The following is a 15,613-nucleotide window of genomic DNA, read 5'->3' on the forward strand; positions in this document are numbered from 1 at the left end:
CCTCCCAAAATTTTGAACTAAAACACTGTGATACTGATTTGTCCATTCATTTCATCTACAGCCAACTTCAGTGAACTTGTGAAGGAATTATTGAATTCCTCCACGTATGCTCCATCTCCACTTTCCGCTATGCTTTGCTCTACAAATACTCTATGGCTCCCCTATCTCACTATGTCATGGCAAGATTTCTGTGTGCCTCAGAAGTCCTTCTTCCCCTCTTCTCCCTCTGTAAGATGCTTATTGCCTCTCTTTAGTCATCCTGTATCTCTTCATATCTTTCTCTTGAAATGTTTGTGTCTTCTTTCATGCTGCCTTCATGCAAAAGGTCAATATTTTAAAACTCTTTGAATATACAAAACTCTTAAGATACTGTTATGCCAGAAGATGTTTTTGGCAGCTATTAATTGGCATTTGATATAATGACAAGTACGGACCTGATGGACATTGCTGTCTTACCAGGTTACCAGGAGGATTGTATCCCCTTGTATTCCACCTCCCACTTCCCTCTTCCATCTTGGCATTTTCACACAACTCAGACAGTTCTGATGATTGATGCCTGGGAACATAATTCTCAAGTGCTGGACTGAGATAGTAAACACAAAGTGAAGTTACATGAAGTTATAGTAACTTGATGACATTAGGTCTCATCTTGCTCAGAAGTAATTAATAAAAGTCCTTGATCTAGCTGTTCCTAATGCAAGAATCTTAGAGATTTCTATTCCTAAATGAGAGCTATGAAAGTGGGATTTTCTCAAATATAATTGTAGGAAAGTTATCTTTTCCAACAACCCTACTTGTTCCAACTTTCTTTTAATTCTCTCTCTGTGTATTTATTAAAAAACTGTGTTACCTAATTGGAAAAAGAGCTTTTTTCAGGATAAAGCTTATACCGAGCTACGATTATAAAATTTGGATTTTAGCCTCTTATAAAGCTCCTTCTTTTGGGGAAGAAAAAGGGATTCCCACCCTGTACTGGGGATCAAAATACAGCTTGAATCCTGTGAGTTTTATTGTTACTCTTGAATTAGTTCACTTGGATATTTTTCAGGGTCATATTATTTTAGCAGAGGTCACAGATACTAAAAATGTAACCTGGTACATAACTGAAATGTTAGTACTACACAGGAGCTCTGACATGAGGAGATCTCAAAAAAATTATTTTTTCCACTATTTTTCTACCTCCTATTCTCAGATTTTGTATCATGTTTTCTCATTTGTATGGCTTCAGGCTTTATTTGTTGGTTTTGGTTTTGTTTTTTTTTAAGTATGGCCATGCAATGACTTACAGACATGAATAACTTTAATGATATTATGCAAGTTAGACCAGTTCTTGTCCTCAAGATCTCGACGTTCTGTGAAGGGGTTCCTTTTCTACGTAATTACGCGCTGCAAGGTCAAGGGACACCGTGAAGGGTGGGCTTATGTTGCCTGGAGAGAAGGGGAAACTCATTCTTGGATTAGTCTTATGGAAATGACAGAGAAAAGTTCATAGCAGTTATACCTATAGGAGTCCCATCCACTTGGGGATTTCTTTTATAAAGACCTGCCTGAAGGCAACGGCTGGACTCCCCAGTTTAACAAATTTTGAAAACTCAGCTGGTCAAAGCCCTAAGCAAGTCAATTTTGTTTTGAAGTTAGCCCTACTTTGAGCAGGAGATTGGACTAGGTGACCCCAGAGGCCTTTTCCAGCCTAAGCCTATTGTTCAATGCCTGTTCTTTAAGAAATATTGTTTTGCATGTTGTCTAACATTTATGTGATGGTAACATAGCCAACTATTAGAGGATTTTAAAAATATTCAAACAATGGTAGAGTGATGGTGAAGCCTCTTCCAAGGCTTTCATGAAGTTGTAACTGTAGACCCACCTAGTTTGCTCACATTGTGACTTCTGTTGTTCGAATGTGGGTCTCACATGTCGATGTTGTGTTCTTTACACTACACATTTATCTTGCACAGTCATGTATATCCCTGGATCTAATTAACTGTATTTTGGTATTTTTGTTACTTCCTAGAACTTCAAACAATGAGTCAGGCTGGTGAAGAAAGTTCCAGTTCCAGTGACACAGAATTGGAAATTGAGAAGGGGCAACCTACCTGTGCTTTAGCTCCAACAGTTTATAGCCAAGATGAGGGATCCACTGATGTAACAGCAAGTCCTGCATTTCAGTGTTTAGATGAGGTACCATGCACCCCAGCTTTCTCTATCTATAACAGTGCATATTGTGTCGAAATCAATTAATCTGAAATGTGTATTTTGTTGTTAGTAATTGAAGGTTGTTACCATAGGCTATTTGTAGCTTCCCTATTTCTCCTCTGATTTTTTTCTAAGTGGTAAGAACATTTTGTGAAGCAGAAACATACATGGAGCATATTCTTGCCAGGGATGGTATGCTTAATAGATAACCACATTATTTTTTTCAGTGATCATGGCCTTAAGGGGAATGAGAATAGAGAGGTGTTGTTTTTGTAGTATTCTAGCTATAGAGGTAATTGCATCATGATTTTTAGAAAGGCTCAATAGCTGCAGGAAAAATCCAAGGTAAGTGGCTGCTGAGGCACTAATACTGATGATGATAGAAGAAACCTTTTGGAACTCAGTTTCTTTTGCAGAATTTTCTGTGTAAGGAAACTTTTAGAATACTAGAAGTAATTTAGAATTTAAGATATCAAATACATATCAAATGGAATCCTTAGAAATGAAATGCCAGAAAAGATGTAAAGAGAGAATCTAATCCAAAATTTACACTGGAGTAGATTCCCTGCAGATATTTGTCTGATTTGTTCTTTGAAACTTTAATTGATAGAGATAGCTCTTTGGGTATCCTTTTCCAGTATTTCATCATTGCTAGAGTTTTAAAAAAAGAAGTTTTCCCTAAATCCAGTTTAAATTTCTTTTGGAGTGAATAATGCAGCTTTCTTCTTGCCTTTCCCACAGTGACAATGGAGAGCAATCGATTTCTGCCCTCTTTATAATAAAAAAGTACATATCTCTCATATCCTAAGCAGGCTTTGTTCATACTTCACGTTTTTCTTAAAGTTCTTACTTTAAGTTGCTTTACCTTGGGCTCTTTCCAGCTTGGATCTGTCAGATCGGTTTGCTAGCCAAGCTCTCTCTCTCTGCTTTGGACCTAAGGTCAACAGAAAGGAAGGGGTGAGAATTTGTAGTGAAGAGGAAAACAGGACTGCCACTTTCCTATCCTGCTATTAGATCATACTGAACATAGCATGAAGTTGCACAGTCAATCTCTTTCTAATCTCTTGTGCATTCAAGTGAAGTATACAGGAGGGAGAGAGATTTTCACTTTTAGTCCAGTGCCAATATGTGGTGAGCCCACAGCTTCCAGTATTGTTGTAGCACAAAACCCCTTTCTTCTCAGTCCAAGGCAGCTGCAGAAGTGCAGGACAGCTCAACTCTCAAAGAGAGTTTTCAGTGATCATGGCCTTAAGGGGAATGAGAATAGAGAGGTGTTGTTTTTGTAGTATTCTAGCTATAGAGGTAATTGCATCATGATTTTTAGAAAGGCTCAATAGCTGCAGGAAAAATCCAAGGTAAGTGGCTGCTGAGGCACTAATACTGATGATGACCTGATGATCAACTCTCTCTCAAAGAGAGTTGACCTCTCACCTTACAAAAATCCTCCTGTCTACTGAAAGTATGGAAAATGCACCTTGGGGAGTGCTTTATTTTCCAGCTACTCCCATACTTTTTCTGTAGATTTTCAGTTGTGGTAGAATTTTTGATATGTCAACAAGAAGCATATGCCAGGTACAAGATATCTTTACCCCCCAGCCTTCCCCAGATAAAATAAAACTGAATGGTATAACATTCTAAAATATATTCTACATTTCTGCTTTGTTTTCCTTATTTTTAATCATGGTGAAAACTTGTTTTTCTAGACTTATTCTAGAAAACGATGCGATCATTTGGCTGATTTTTTTTCTCCAAAAAATCTTTCCAAATAGGTTATTCTGCATGTCAAATTTAAGGCCAACTTGTTTAACTCTGATAACATTGTACACCATTAATGGGAAATATAGGGTAACCTTAGTATTAGAAGTTGTTCCCAACTCAGGAAAAAAACATGCAGTGGAAAACCAAAGTAAGCGATTTCCATACGATTTCATAAATGAGGTCTTTCAGTCATTTTGTCAATTTTTAAAAGGGAATTATGACTCATTTATTCTTACTATAATTTTTAACAGTTCGTACTTGTGCTTTATGGGTCAATTTGGCTTTTCATCACTCATTCACATTTCTTCTCTTCCACTGACGTGTTTGTTTTCCTTTGTTGAACTTTATACATAATTCAGAGATAAATATATGACTTCTGTCACCGTAGAGGTTGTTGCATTGACACTGGCTTCAGCTTCTTGGAATAGCTTTCAGAATTTTTCCACTGAAGCAGAATTGTATCATATTATCTCTGGTTTACTGGCTAGTCATTTATGCCTGCATAGCAGCAAATACTTATCAGAAGGGACACCTTTTGATATTATAAGATTTATTTGAGAACAGATATATACCTTCTAGCAGTAAACCTTCCAGTCAAGCCAGGCTTGTTTTTCTCATGTAAACAGCAGAGTCTCAAACATATAAATAGCAAGAAGACAAACATGCACACTCTCTCTCCTTCATTTTTAATAACACAGAGTAACATTGTTTAGCCTTGTGGGTTAAGTAAAAATAGTAAAAACTGGACAGAGGTTTGAACAAAAGCCACTCAGTCCATCATCACTTGCTTATTTTCACCAAGTTTTTTTATTTATTACCAAGTTGACATGAGCCTAACTCAGTACTTCCACTGCTGTTGGTTAAGAGGACTGTCATACATTCACAAAATGAACTTTCCACTTCTTTTAGCCTTTGTTGTTATGTCCTTGAAATATAGACCTTTGCTCTAACACTTCTGAATGAATTTCTTGACTTGTGAATCTTTCCTCATACACGGTTTTCTTCTAGTGTACACCATTAGAAAGAAGTCGGTCTACATCATGTTAATAACTTTCATGGAAAACTACATGTTTGTAGTACCTGTGTGATGAAATAAATATATTACTTGGATAAATGCTACATTAAGATGCAATAAATTATGCTGTTTTCATTTTGAATTTAGTACATTATAGACCACGTATATGTAATTCGATTCTTAAAAGGCAGCAAAAAATGTATTGACTTTTATGTAATGTACATTGTCTAAATTTCAAGAGCTATTAATTTTATAAAATGAATATTTTACTAGTAGCTAGCCTCAGCAAAATGGTCTGAATTTATACTTATCCTTTGCATGCAATTTTATGACTTTTTTGCAACAGATGGTAATAGAATACATTTTACCTCTCTCTTTATCCTTATATCATCCTTGTTACAACACTACTATTACTGCTAAAGCAGCACAGGGCGTACTGAAATTGCCATTTGAATAGAAAAAGCAACAGAACATGACATGAGACTGGATTATATGCTCAACATGACAAGATTAGGCAGAAAGAAAATAAAAAAGACCGATTAACAAATTGCCTCCTGCCCACTCTCATAATTTTTGTCTCCGTAATTTTTTCCCTTCCCTGCACTGTGTAATAGTATTTTTTCCCTCTGGACACTCAAATTGTTCTTTCCTTTCCTCCACCTGATCCAGGCTTTCCCATTTTAATGGGAACATAAATAAATAAAACATCGGTTGTCATAATGATGCTGTTGATGTTTAGTTTGTAATCTATTATAGTCTTCAAATCCTTTTCTGTTGCTTAATTTTTGTTTTGTTACCCAAATCACAATTAATTCCAGGCACAAAAAAGACCCCTATTCTAGACTTCTTTCCAATTTGATAGTGAATTGTTGACAGTTAAGGTCCAGGAACAGTTTTCCATCCCCTTTATCTTTATAACATTTCAAAGATTTAATGAAGTTCATTAATTGCTCACAAAATCTACTGGTTCATCTTTTTGATTCAAGAGACTATCTAAAAACTAGTATTCTTCAGGTTCTTACAGTTAGAAGGAGAAATCAGTCATGGAGCCTAGTATCTTTTAATTCGGTTTAGTTAATTCTGTTTATTTATAAATTAGGTACAAGCTTGCGGGGATTAACGGCACGGACTCTGGCAAGCAGCAACCAAAGACGTTTATTGCTCTATATTAGGGTAATTTATAGCAAGCAGAAGTGTCCACGCGCTATCCGCAGCCCGCAGATAGGTTACAGCCTTGTGTTCACGCGCATCTATGCTTCAGCGGATAGGTCTGCTCTTCCTGACCATACAGCATGGTCCTTATCTTGTTTACTCCTTTCCAGCAGCTCATTCCTTTCTTCCTTATCTTCTGCCTGTGTGCTTTCTCACGGGTACAGTACCTGCTCATTAAAACCGAATTCAGTAATGTCCATAGTTAAAAATCCTATCCCCACACAAGCTCTTCTTTTTCTGGAAAAAAAAAAGATAAATGAAATGGTGGGAGGGTAGCTTCTCCCAGTTTGATGTCTTTTTCAGTTGGTATTATAGGAGTTCTTGTTAGGCTTTACTCAAGAGTGATGTCTCTGAGCTTTACTATGCTGTGCTTTTTCTTTCTCTTCCTGTTGTTGGTGTGTTCTTGGGTTAGAAATATAGTTGTTAGTTCACTCAAATGTATACATCTATTTTTAAAACAAGACCAGAAAAAAAGATTCTTTTAAAAAATACCATTTAAAACAATACCAGAAAAAGGATTCTGCAACATTTATCTTGCATGTCTTTGTAGTGGACACTATGAGGGAGCTATTCATTCTGTAAAATAGCGTACTTGTGAATGAAAAGTGCTTTACTATTTACCAGATTCAGTGAGCGGGTACCTTGTTTGGAAGGTATCACAATAATCCCTTTCTGCTAATGAATGTCGTCCATTTATGTGCTAAATGTAAACCTGCAGAAGAAAGAACTCCTTTGGGAGATATCTCTGATTGGTCTAATGGAGACTGTTGCACTCTGTATCCTATAAAGATAAAAGGGACTGTGCCCCCATCTGATACCAGCGCCAAATCTTTCATTTGCGCTGCTTTTTTTGGATGGAAATTGTCACTATCATGCTACATTTCGACCTTTCATGAATATTTTTCATGACTATTTTGAAACTTGGGAGTCTTTCTGAGATTAATGAACTTCTTACCCCTGACTGCCAAAAGTAGTTGAACTGCTAATAAAGATGTTAACTGAAATCCTGATTCTGCTGGACACACAGAGCAAAATCTTCATGTTTACCAAAAAATAAACAGTATAGTGACAGAGACTTCTTGAGTAAATTTCGCTTCTGCTGATCTGACGCTGATTCATGTGGAGCTGCTAGCCGGAAGAGCTTTAAAGTCATGGAATGATGCATATGTTCAGTGTTCGAATGTAGTTTAAGGGGGGAAAGGTACTTTTCATTTTTCTCTTTTTTCTCATCTGTGCTGCAGGAAAGAAGAGAAAGTCACATAAAGGTTGGCTACAGCTTTCAAATACAAATACTGAGAATCAGTATTTCATACATTTCTTCAATGGCAGTCCAACAATGCCACTCTAGAAAATATAGCCTTTTCCAATGTCTTTTGCTAACAAGCTGTTTTTTAATTCTCTCCTAACTTAGGTTAAATGGTAGATGTGAACAACATTAAAAAAAAAAAAAAAGTCGATACATCTTTAAATGAAAAATTTCCTAGAAAAGCTAGCATGGTAGACTAAGATATAAACTTAATTTTTTTTATATGAGCACCAATTTAATTTCTGTTCACCTACACATACTGCAGTGTGCTTTCTACTCTTATAAAGTATGATCATCAGTATATTTTTGCATGGTAACCATAGCAGTGGATAATTTGTTTCAGTACTCCCCAAACATGTATGTGCTCTATCAAATATGTAAAAACCTTAACACAGCTGTTGAATGCAAGCAACACTTTCAGACTTAAGCTGATACTGGCACACTCCGCATTACATGCTTCAAAGGCTTCTGGCACAACAAAAAAGCTCTATAAATATGTTGGCACAGACCGCAAAGACAGATGTTGCCTCCACCTCCGCCCATAGGAATCTGACTGCTAATTAAATAAACATTTTTTAACTTTGTTGATATTGTCACTTGGGGAGTCAGCTAGAGATGAAAATGTGTCTGTAAGCTAGAGTCTGTTTTTTTTGCAACAGCTTTCATCAAGCAAACAATAGTTTGCATAGTGGACGTTACACCGATCAGTCGTGATAGATAAGTTGATTGTTCCAATTGGTGGTAACTCCTATAAAAAGCTGTAGAGGAGTGGGGTGAATTTATAGATGCCTTTAAACAGCAGGAGGGGGAACAGAGCCAGCGTAATATGCTCGTTCTATTGAGAAATTCTTTTTACCGCTTGCAGGTGACATTGTGAGGAAACAAGGCCAAGAAGCTGTTGCATGTGTTCATATTATCACAAAGCAGGTGGTATTTCTGTTCATTTCTGAAAAGCACATTTGAAAGCATTTATGATGTGGTGTTTCTTCTGTGCTGTTATAAAGTCAAGTGCAGATTTCATGCCACACAGAGGAAACACAGCTCCCTAAAGCTGCGAGACTAGGAGAAGGAATAATCTTTAACTGCAGCGTCTTCTTGCGTTTTGGCCTTTTCGCAACAATTTCTGAGACTCGTGAGACTTAAAAAGACAAGCATATTGCTGTCTTATGTTCCAAAGCTGTCTCCCTCTTCCCCTTTTCTCACCCAAAATATGTATTTGAGATCTGATATTCCAAAACAGGGTGATCTTGTATTAAAATTGTGAGTCTCCATGGCCTTGGCTCATGATGTTTATGTCAGCACAACCCCGTGGTGATGAAGCCAGAGTAATGTTAACCAAACATACATTCAATAAAAATGTCCAGTGGCAGAGAATAACCTATTACACAGATTAGGTTACTTTAAATGTTAAAAAGGTGATTTCTGGTTTCCTTATTCAGAAAACCTGTGTCCAAATACTCCTTAATGAACAGAGCCTTAAAGATTTGCATGAGAAAGAATCCTTATCTTTGGGTTTAGCATATAGAGGTTGAGCTGTAGAGGTAAGCAGAGGGGCTTTTATATTCTGACCGAAGAAAGAAATGAGAATTTCTGTTTCTCAAAGTGGATCCTACTTCTCCATAAAAATCATTGACTCCAAGTAATTGCTTGAAAATAAGTGTGTAAAACATACTTACTATTTTCTACTGTGTAATTCTAAATGTTGGCGTACTATTTCAGTAGAAGTGTAATATTAACTAGACTTACAGTTTGTCTTGATTATATCAACATAATTAGATAATTGGGGATATTTTTTCCAGTTATTATTTTCCAAACAGATTCTTTTTTTACTGAGATCAGAAAAATTGATGAACAAGGACTTAAAAAATAATATTAATTCATATCCTGTTCTCATGAGTTCTGTGAGGGTTGGATTTGACACGTCATCTTAAAACATTGTTTTCTGGTTTTGGTTACTGTTGAGGGTGATGGCCAAATTCACTTCTGGCAGAAGTATTATAACTCCACAAAAGTTTCATTAAAGCTGTGAATGAAAGAGATCAGTTTAGTAAGTAAGTGGAATGTTTGCATTTAGCAGGGCCTGTGGATGGTATTGCTCAGCCATTTTTCTTTGAAACTTATGTCAATGTCTTCAGGCCCATATATACCATATTATTTTTCTCATATCTCCTGCGAAAAAGAACACAGAACACATTTATAAAAATGTATTTCAAATCTCTTTCTTGGTAGGCCAGTATTTAGTTCTTATCTCATCTTTTTTCTCTATGAAAACTTAAAGTCACATCCTTCCTGTTTTGATTTTTCTATGACATGTAAGTCATAGAAGCTAAGTAAATTTGGCAGGGTTTTTTTTTTGTTTGATTTTGGTTTAGGTTATAAACACAGTGTCCTAGGTATGGATTGAGAACCACCTGAATTTCCTTTGAAAATAATCACATAAATGCAAGTTTATTTTCCACCAAATTGTCAAACTACTTGTTGTTCGCAACTCACTCTCTCAGTTTGACTGCAGCGTTTCCCAAAAAACACCATTAAGGAAACAGATATTTGCATTAAAAAGGGAAGAAAAAAAATTAAAAATCACTGCTTTCAGACCTTCTTTTCATTTCTTCTGGGTTTTTTTTTTCTGAATTTTTTTTTTGTTTAAGCAGTGCATAGAAAGCCAAGACATTACAATCTGCTTGGCTGATCACATTGAACAGATGGGTTTATGCCTTTATTTTTTGGAAACAACCCATAGGAATTTTGCTAACAAACCCCATGTTAGTAATCTTCACTAAAATTCACAATTTAAATATTAGCAAGATCAAAACCACAAGTGTTTTCATATGATAATCAATGTTACATGCATGTTTTCCGTAAATTGAAAGACATGTTTTGCATTATTAAGCCTTAAGCAGAGACCAAGTGCTTTTGTTTGTATAAAAAATTGTATGCTTTCATTTGGGGTATTATTTCTATTCACATGCTTCGGTGAAACTTGCATGTGGTGTGAAAGGTTGTGTGTAATACAAAAATCAGATGAGTTTTCTTCTTCTCTTTCATGTTAAAGATACAGGTTGTGTAAACTCTTGATTGAGCAATTACTTTTTTCTCTTCCAAAATATGAATAGTTTCAAAAAGATGTCTGAGATTTCAGCCTTTGGTATTTGGCAGCTGAAGTGTCATAAAATGGATCTCTTAAGAACTATCGTTACTAGCAGTTACTCTTCTCGCATGTCACATAGTCGTCTTTGTTGGTCATCTGTGTTTTTTTATTGCTTCATTTTTTACAGAAAATCAATAAAACAATTTATGAGAATTTTTTTTATGTTCCCCATAAACATTTATGACAGTAGTGCAGCTTTAACAGTATGACTTAATTTTATTACACCAAGGAAAAACAAAAATAATGCTTGCAACAAGTAGATGGAGTTACACTTTGTAAAACTAGTACACATTGATGGAGATTCAGCTACAACAGTTCCAGGCAGGTAATATTCAGATTTGTGTAACAACATTACACTTCCTTTTTCTTTTTTTTCTTTTTTTTTTTTTTTAAGACATCAGACAAGGCTTTTGTAGGTGATACTAGTCACACTTGCTTATTCTATTAAAATTTCTGTGTTTTACGAAGTTTGCTTTAAACAGCATAAAAAAAGGACAGTTTCTCTTCTAACAACTTAGCAGGAAAAAGACATTTTCAAGTAGAAGCTTGTAGATACTATAAGTCATACTTAGCTAGTTACCAGATAATGAATAGGAGCAAATTGTGCATTTCATGCAAAATGATTAAATATAATCATATGCAATTAGATATTTGCTCTTCTAACCAATACTTCATAAGTTGCTTTTTTTGTTTTGTTTAGACAATCTTTTTTTATCCTAAAATAAATATTCTATAGCTTCAAAACATGTTCTCAAGCAAAGATTATACATCTTGCAATTAAAATTTTCCGGTACTCTTTAAAATTGAAATATAATAAACCAAATTACACTTCACACTGAAATATCCTTCAAAGTATTTACTTCCTTAAAATATATATATTAATATTTTACAATTTAGCAACTGCCACTGTTGCTCATTTGCATAACTTGTAACCATAATAGTTCTTGTTACCATCTCAAAAAGCAGTAAAGGTCATATTTGTAAAGTATTAGGTCAGGTGTATACTTTTTTTTTTTTTTATGTCTCTTTTAACCAAAAAGCCTATGCCAGCAAAGACCACGCTTTAACTGGGAAAGAAATACGGTCTTAGAATAGTTTATCTGCATCTTAAGATTGACATAAGCAATATAGCAAAATAGCCTCTTGCTAAGGAAAATTGCATGTCCGCTCAGAATGTTAGTCCCTGTAATTAGAGAGACATGTCCTTTCTAGGGTAGGCACTAGATATGGGTAGTCAAATTTGTGCTCACTGTCTACAACATGAGCTTTAATAATAGTATCTCTAATTTGCACTTCCTGAAGTATTTGAAAATTTGATTGTTTCATTTGTTATATTTTAGAAGAAAAAAGTCTTTCACATAGTCTCTTTTCTGTTTATAATTGCCAGTGGGTTCCTGTTTCTGTGGCTACAAAAGGGGTACTCAGAAAATGGGGAGAAGACAATCTTTTCGTATCTTACAAAATATTTATCATCTTTCTTACAATTTTAAGGTCTAATGGTACCTAGAATGAGAAGTACTTAAATGAGAGCTTGAGTCTCTACAAGAGTCTTCTTGTAACATTTGGCTTACCTAAAAGATTCAGGAGGAAGCAAAATGGTGCTGGAAACTTTTTGTATGTATTTAGAGGCATTAATGCAAAGACATGGATTCTTCTTGATGTGTCTTCTTCCTACCTGTCTACCTGCCTATATAAATGTGCAATAAGCTACATAACGGCTCCTTTCTCCCACAAATGACAAAGAGGACCTTGAGCTTGAAAGGAGGAACCAAAATGAGCAAGAAATGTTGTCTTTCATTACGTGCTCTCTATGTTATTTCCACTTGCTTTTATTCAATTCTTTCACCAACTTCTTTGAATAATCTTTGATAAAGAGGATAAGATTTGAGGAACCATCTTCATTTCTAAGTTTTCTTCAAGGGTTTTTTGTGTCTTTGGGCAAACCATGTGGCCCTCTGTTTCCTAGTCCTTTAAAAATAATAATTTGTAGTACTTTTCCTAATTTATGTTGATATTGCCATGGTATACCTTTGAAGTTGTGAAGGACAGATGGCACAAAAAGTCAGGCTGTTTCAGAGAGACTAATTTTCATTCTAAGTGTTGGCACATTTATATGTTATCAGTTATACCTCTGAGTTATTTTCAGGTTAAAATGTAGGTGTTCATTCAGACACAACTTGTGGAAGACCATTTAAAGTTTTAAATCATGAAATCTGGTATATCACAGTCAGTAAAAGCACCAAAAGCAATGTTTAGAATATTTACATAACAATACCAAGACTTAACCTGTGCTAAGTTTTAGCAATAACTATTCAGAAACATTCATGCTGTTTTTAATACATAATATGGGTCAAACCATCTCTAAAAATTTATGTGGAAGTATGCTGTTTTATCTAGAACTATTTTATGCCAAACATAACTGAATACTTGAATTCTGAGTATAATACTGAGTAAGTATGATTTTGAGTGCAGTCCAATGCAAACTAGTTAAGAGAAAGGTATAGAATTACTGCACAAAACTTTTTGGTCTGATCATGATTTTTACTGATTTAAAGGCTTGCCTATATCCACTGGGAATATCATCAGAAATACCATGCCATGTACCCCAGAAAATGCCATTGCGAACACCTTTGTATTTCTTGTGGTAGTACTTGCCATTGAGGTTGGCAGACAAGCATGCATCAAACCACCAGCCAGAGCTGTAGTATGCTCCACAGTTTCCTGAAGGATACCTATCGTTGTCGTTGTCTGGAGTTGTAAAGAACTTCTGATCGTGGTTGTAATGCTTGCTGTAGTGAAGGGCATCTCCTGCTGTGCCACTGTAGCCATGAACACTTAGACGGTACTTTAGGTATTCGTTGGCCACATAGAAGTGTTCGTATTTCGCGTACTCTCTGATACCGTTGAAATCTTCAAGTTCAATTCTCAGTTGCATTTCCTGGCTCTTTGTCAGAAGGTGAATTTTGTCATTCCCCAGCCAAAACTCCCTGCTGAGGTTTCCAAAGCCATTTTTGTAGTCATTCCAGGTTCTGTTGAAGTTAGTGCTACCATCCTGACGCCGTTGCAGCACTGTCCAACCACCTCCATGTGTTTGCATGTCACAGTAAACTTCAAAGCTATCATTTCTGGGGTCAGGGCTAATCCTGTAGATTCCGTTACTTCTTCTGCCTGCTGTGTAATGATCAGCACAGTCTCTCTGCATTATTTGTATAACTGGTGGAAGAACAGATAATGTTAGAATAAACATAATTTCAATTTTAAAATAAACAAAATTTTCACCCAGACTGATGTGGCATACAGAACTTGGATCGGAGAGACTTCTACACAGGAAATAGCGTTACAGCAATTTCAGTTCTAGGGAGAAACTGTTTTTTACCATCAGGTTTACTCTATAATAGATGCCACCTAGGATCCCTGCATCAGATAGCTGTCCAAAAAAACCCATTTAAATGACTTTTTGTAGCAAAACTGCCTAATATGGGGGCATTTTGATTGTCTGCTTTCCCTTTTCTCCTTTTCTCTACCCTTCTCTTTATCCTTTCATTACCTCCTGTAAATTCAGCCTGATTTCTTCAGTCCATATTTCTAATGCTTCATGTTTACATGCTTGCTGCTTTTTGTATTTAAATGTATACCATCGCACCCGGTCTATAATTTCAATCTTCATCTGGCAGTATGTCAGAGAAAAAGCTTTGTCCATATGGGAATTACTTTAATCTGGCTATTGTTCAGTTGACGTCATTTGATACAGAATATAACATCATTAGGAATGTTTCATGTGTTAATGTTGACTGTACTTTAGGAAGCAGGAAAAAAAGTAATAAAATTGTCTCCTCTATTGTAGTAATACTGTGATTCCTAGAAAGATGAAGCTAGAAAAGTGACAGTGCTTTCCTGTGTATGTGGCATTGCTGGTTTTACAGTAGGGAAAAGTTTTAGCATCTACCATTAACACAGCTTTTTCCCACCAATGGGTGATGTATTTTATTCAGAAGAAAAATACCCCCAGGTTTTTCCTGCAGAGTGAAAATCCATTTTTGATCCACAGTGTCATCCAGTAATGACATTGTATTCAACAGCGTGGTATTATAATTCCATGTACTTAAGTAAGTGATAGAGAGCTCTCAGAAGTTCTGAGTTAAGAGTCAAAACTGTAATGTTCATTCCTATTGCAGATTGGAATTTATGGGCATGTTCATTTGCAGGCTTGAATTGCATATTTTTCCTAGAAAAATTTAAGTAATTAAACTACTTCTTGAAAGGGAGGAGTGTTCTCAGGCTGCAGCAGGGGTTAAGACTCAGGGCTCCTTGTTTGCCAGTACAGAAAACTGGACATCTATGAAAGCACAAAGTATAGGAAGTATATAAAGGAAGTCTTAAAGGCGCAGGAGCAGGCTGTCCCCATACGCCTTAAGAAGAACGGGCGGGGAAGACGACCGGCCTGGCTGAACGGGGAGCTTTTGCTGGGACTCAGGAAAAAAAGGAGAGTTTACCACTTGTGGAAGAAGGGGCAGGTGACTCAAGAAGAGTACAGGGATCTCATTAGGTCATGCAGAGAGGAAATGAGAAAGGCAAAAGCCCAGCTAGAACGCAATCTGGCCGCTGTCGTTAGAGACAACAAAAAATGTTTTTACAAATATTGGAGTGACAAAAAGAGGGCCAAGGAGAATCTCCATCCTTTATTGGATGCGGGGGGGAACATTGTCACCGAGGATGAGGAAAAGGCTGAGGTATTTAATGCTTCCTTTGCCTCAGGGGAAGATTATGGAGCAGTTCATCTTGAGGGCGCTCACAAGGCAGGTGCGGGACAACCAGGGGATCAGGCCCAGTCAGCATGCGTTTATGAAAGGCAGGTCCTGCTTGACCAACCTGATCTCCTTCAATGACCAGGTGACCTGCCTAGTGGATGAGGGAAAGGCTGTGGATGTGGTCTACCTGGACTTCAGTAAGGCCTTTGACACCGTCTCCCACAGCATTCTCC

The 15,613-nt window shown here is 36.4% G+C and overlaps 1 protein-coding gene across 1 annotated transcript in view; it reads right to left on the bottom strand.

Annotated features, from left to right (window-relative positions):
• Positions 1 to 10,839: 10,839 nt before the first annotated feature.
• Positions 10,840 to 15,613, bottom strand: part of FGL2 (fibrinogen-like 2) — an 8,099-nt gene continuing 3,325 nt past the window's right edge. The window contains exon 2 of the mRNA XM_009328342.1: positions 10,840 to 13,845. Coding sequence (XP_009326617.1) covers positions 13,139 to 13,845 — 707 coding nt within the window. The 3' untranslated portion in view covers positions 10,840 to 13,138. The remainder of the gene's footprint in view (positions 13,846 to 15,613) is intronic.

Source organism: Pygoscelis adeliae, unplaced genomic scaffold (genome assembly GCF_000699105.1).
Source record: "Pygoscelis adeliae isolate BGI_AS28 unplaced genomic scaffold, ASM69910v1 Scaffold267, whole genome shotgun sequence".
Classification (NCBI taxonomy): domain Eukaryota; kingdom Metazoa; phylum Chordata; class Aves; order Sphenisciformes; family Spheniscidae; genus Pygoscelis; species Pygoscelis adeliae.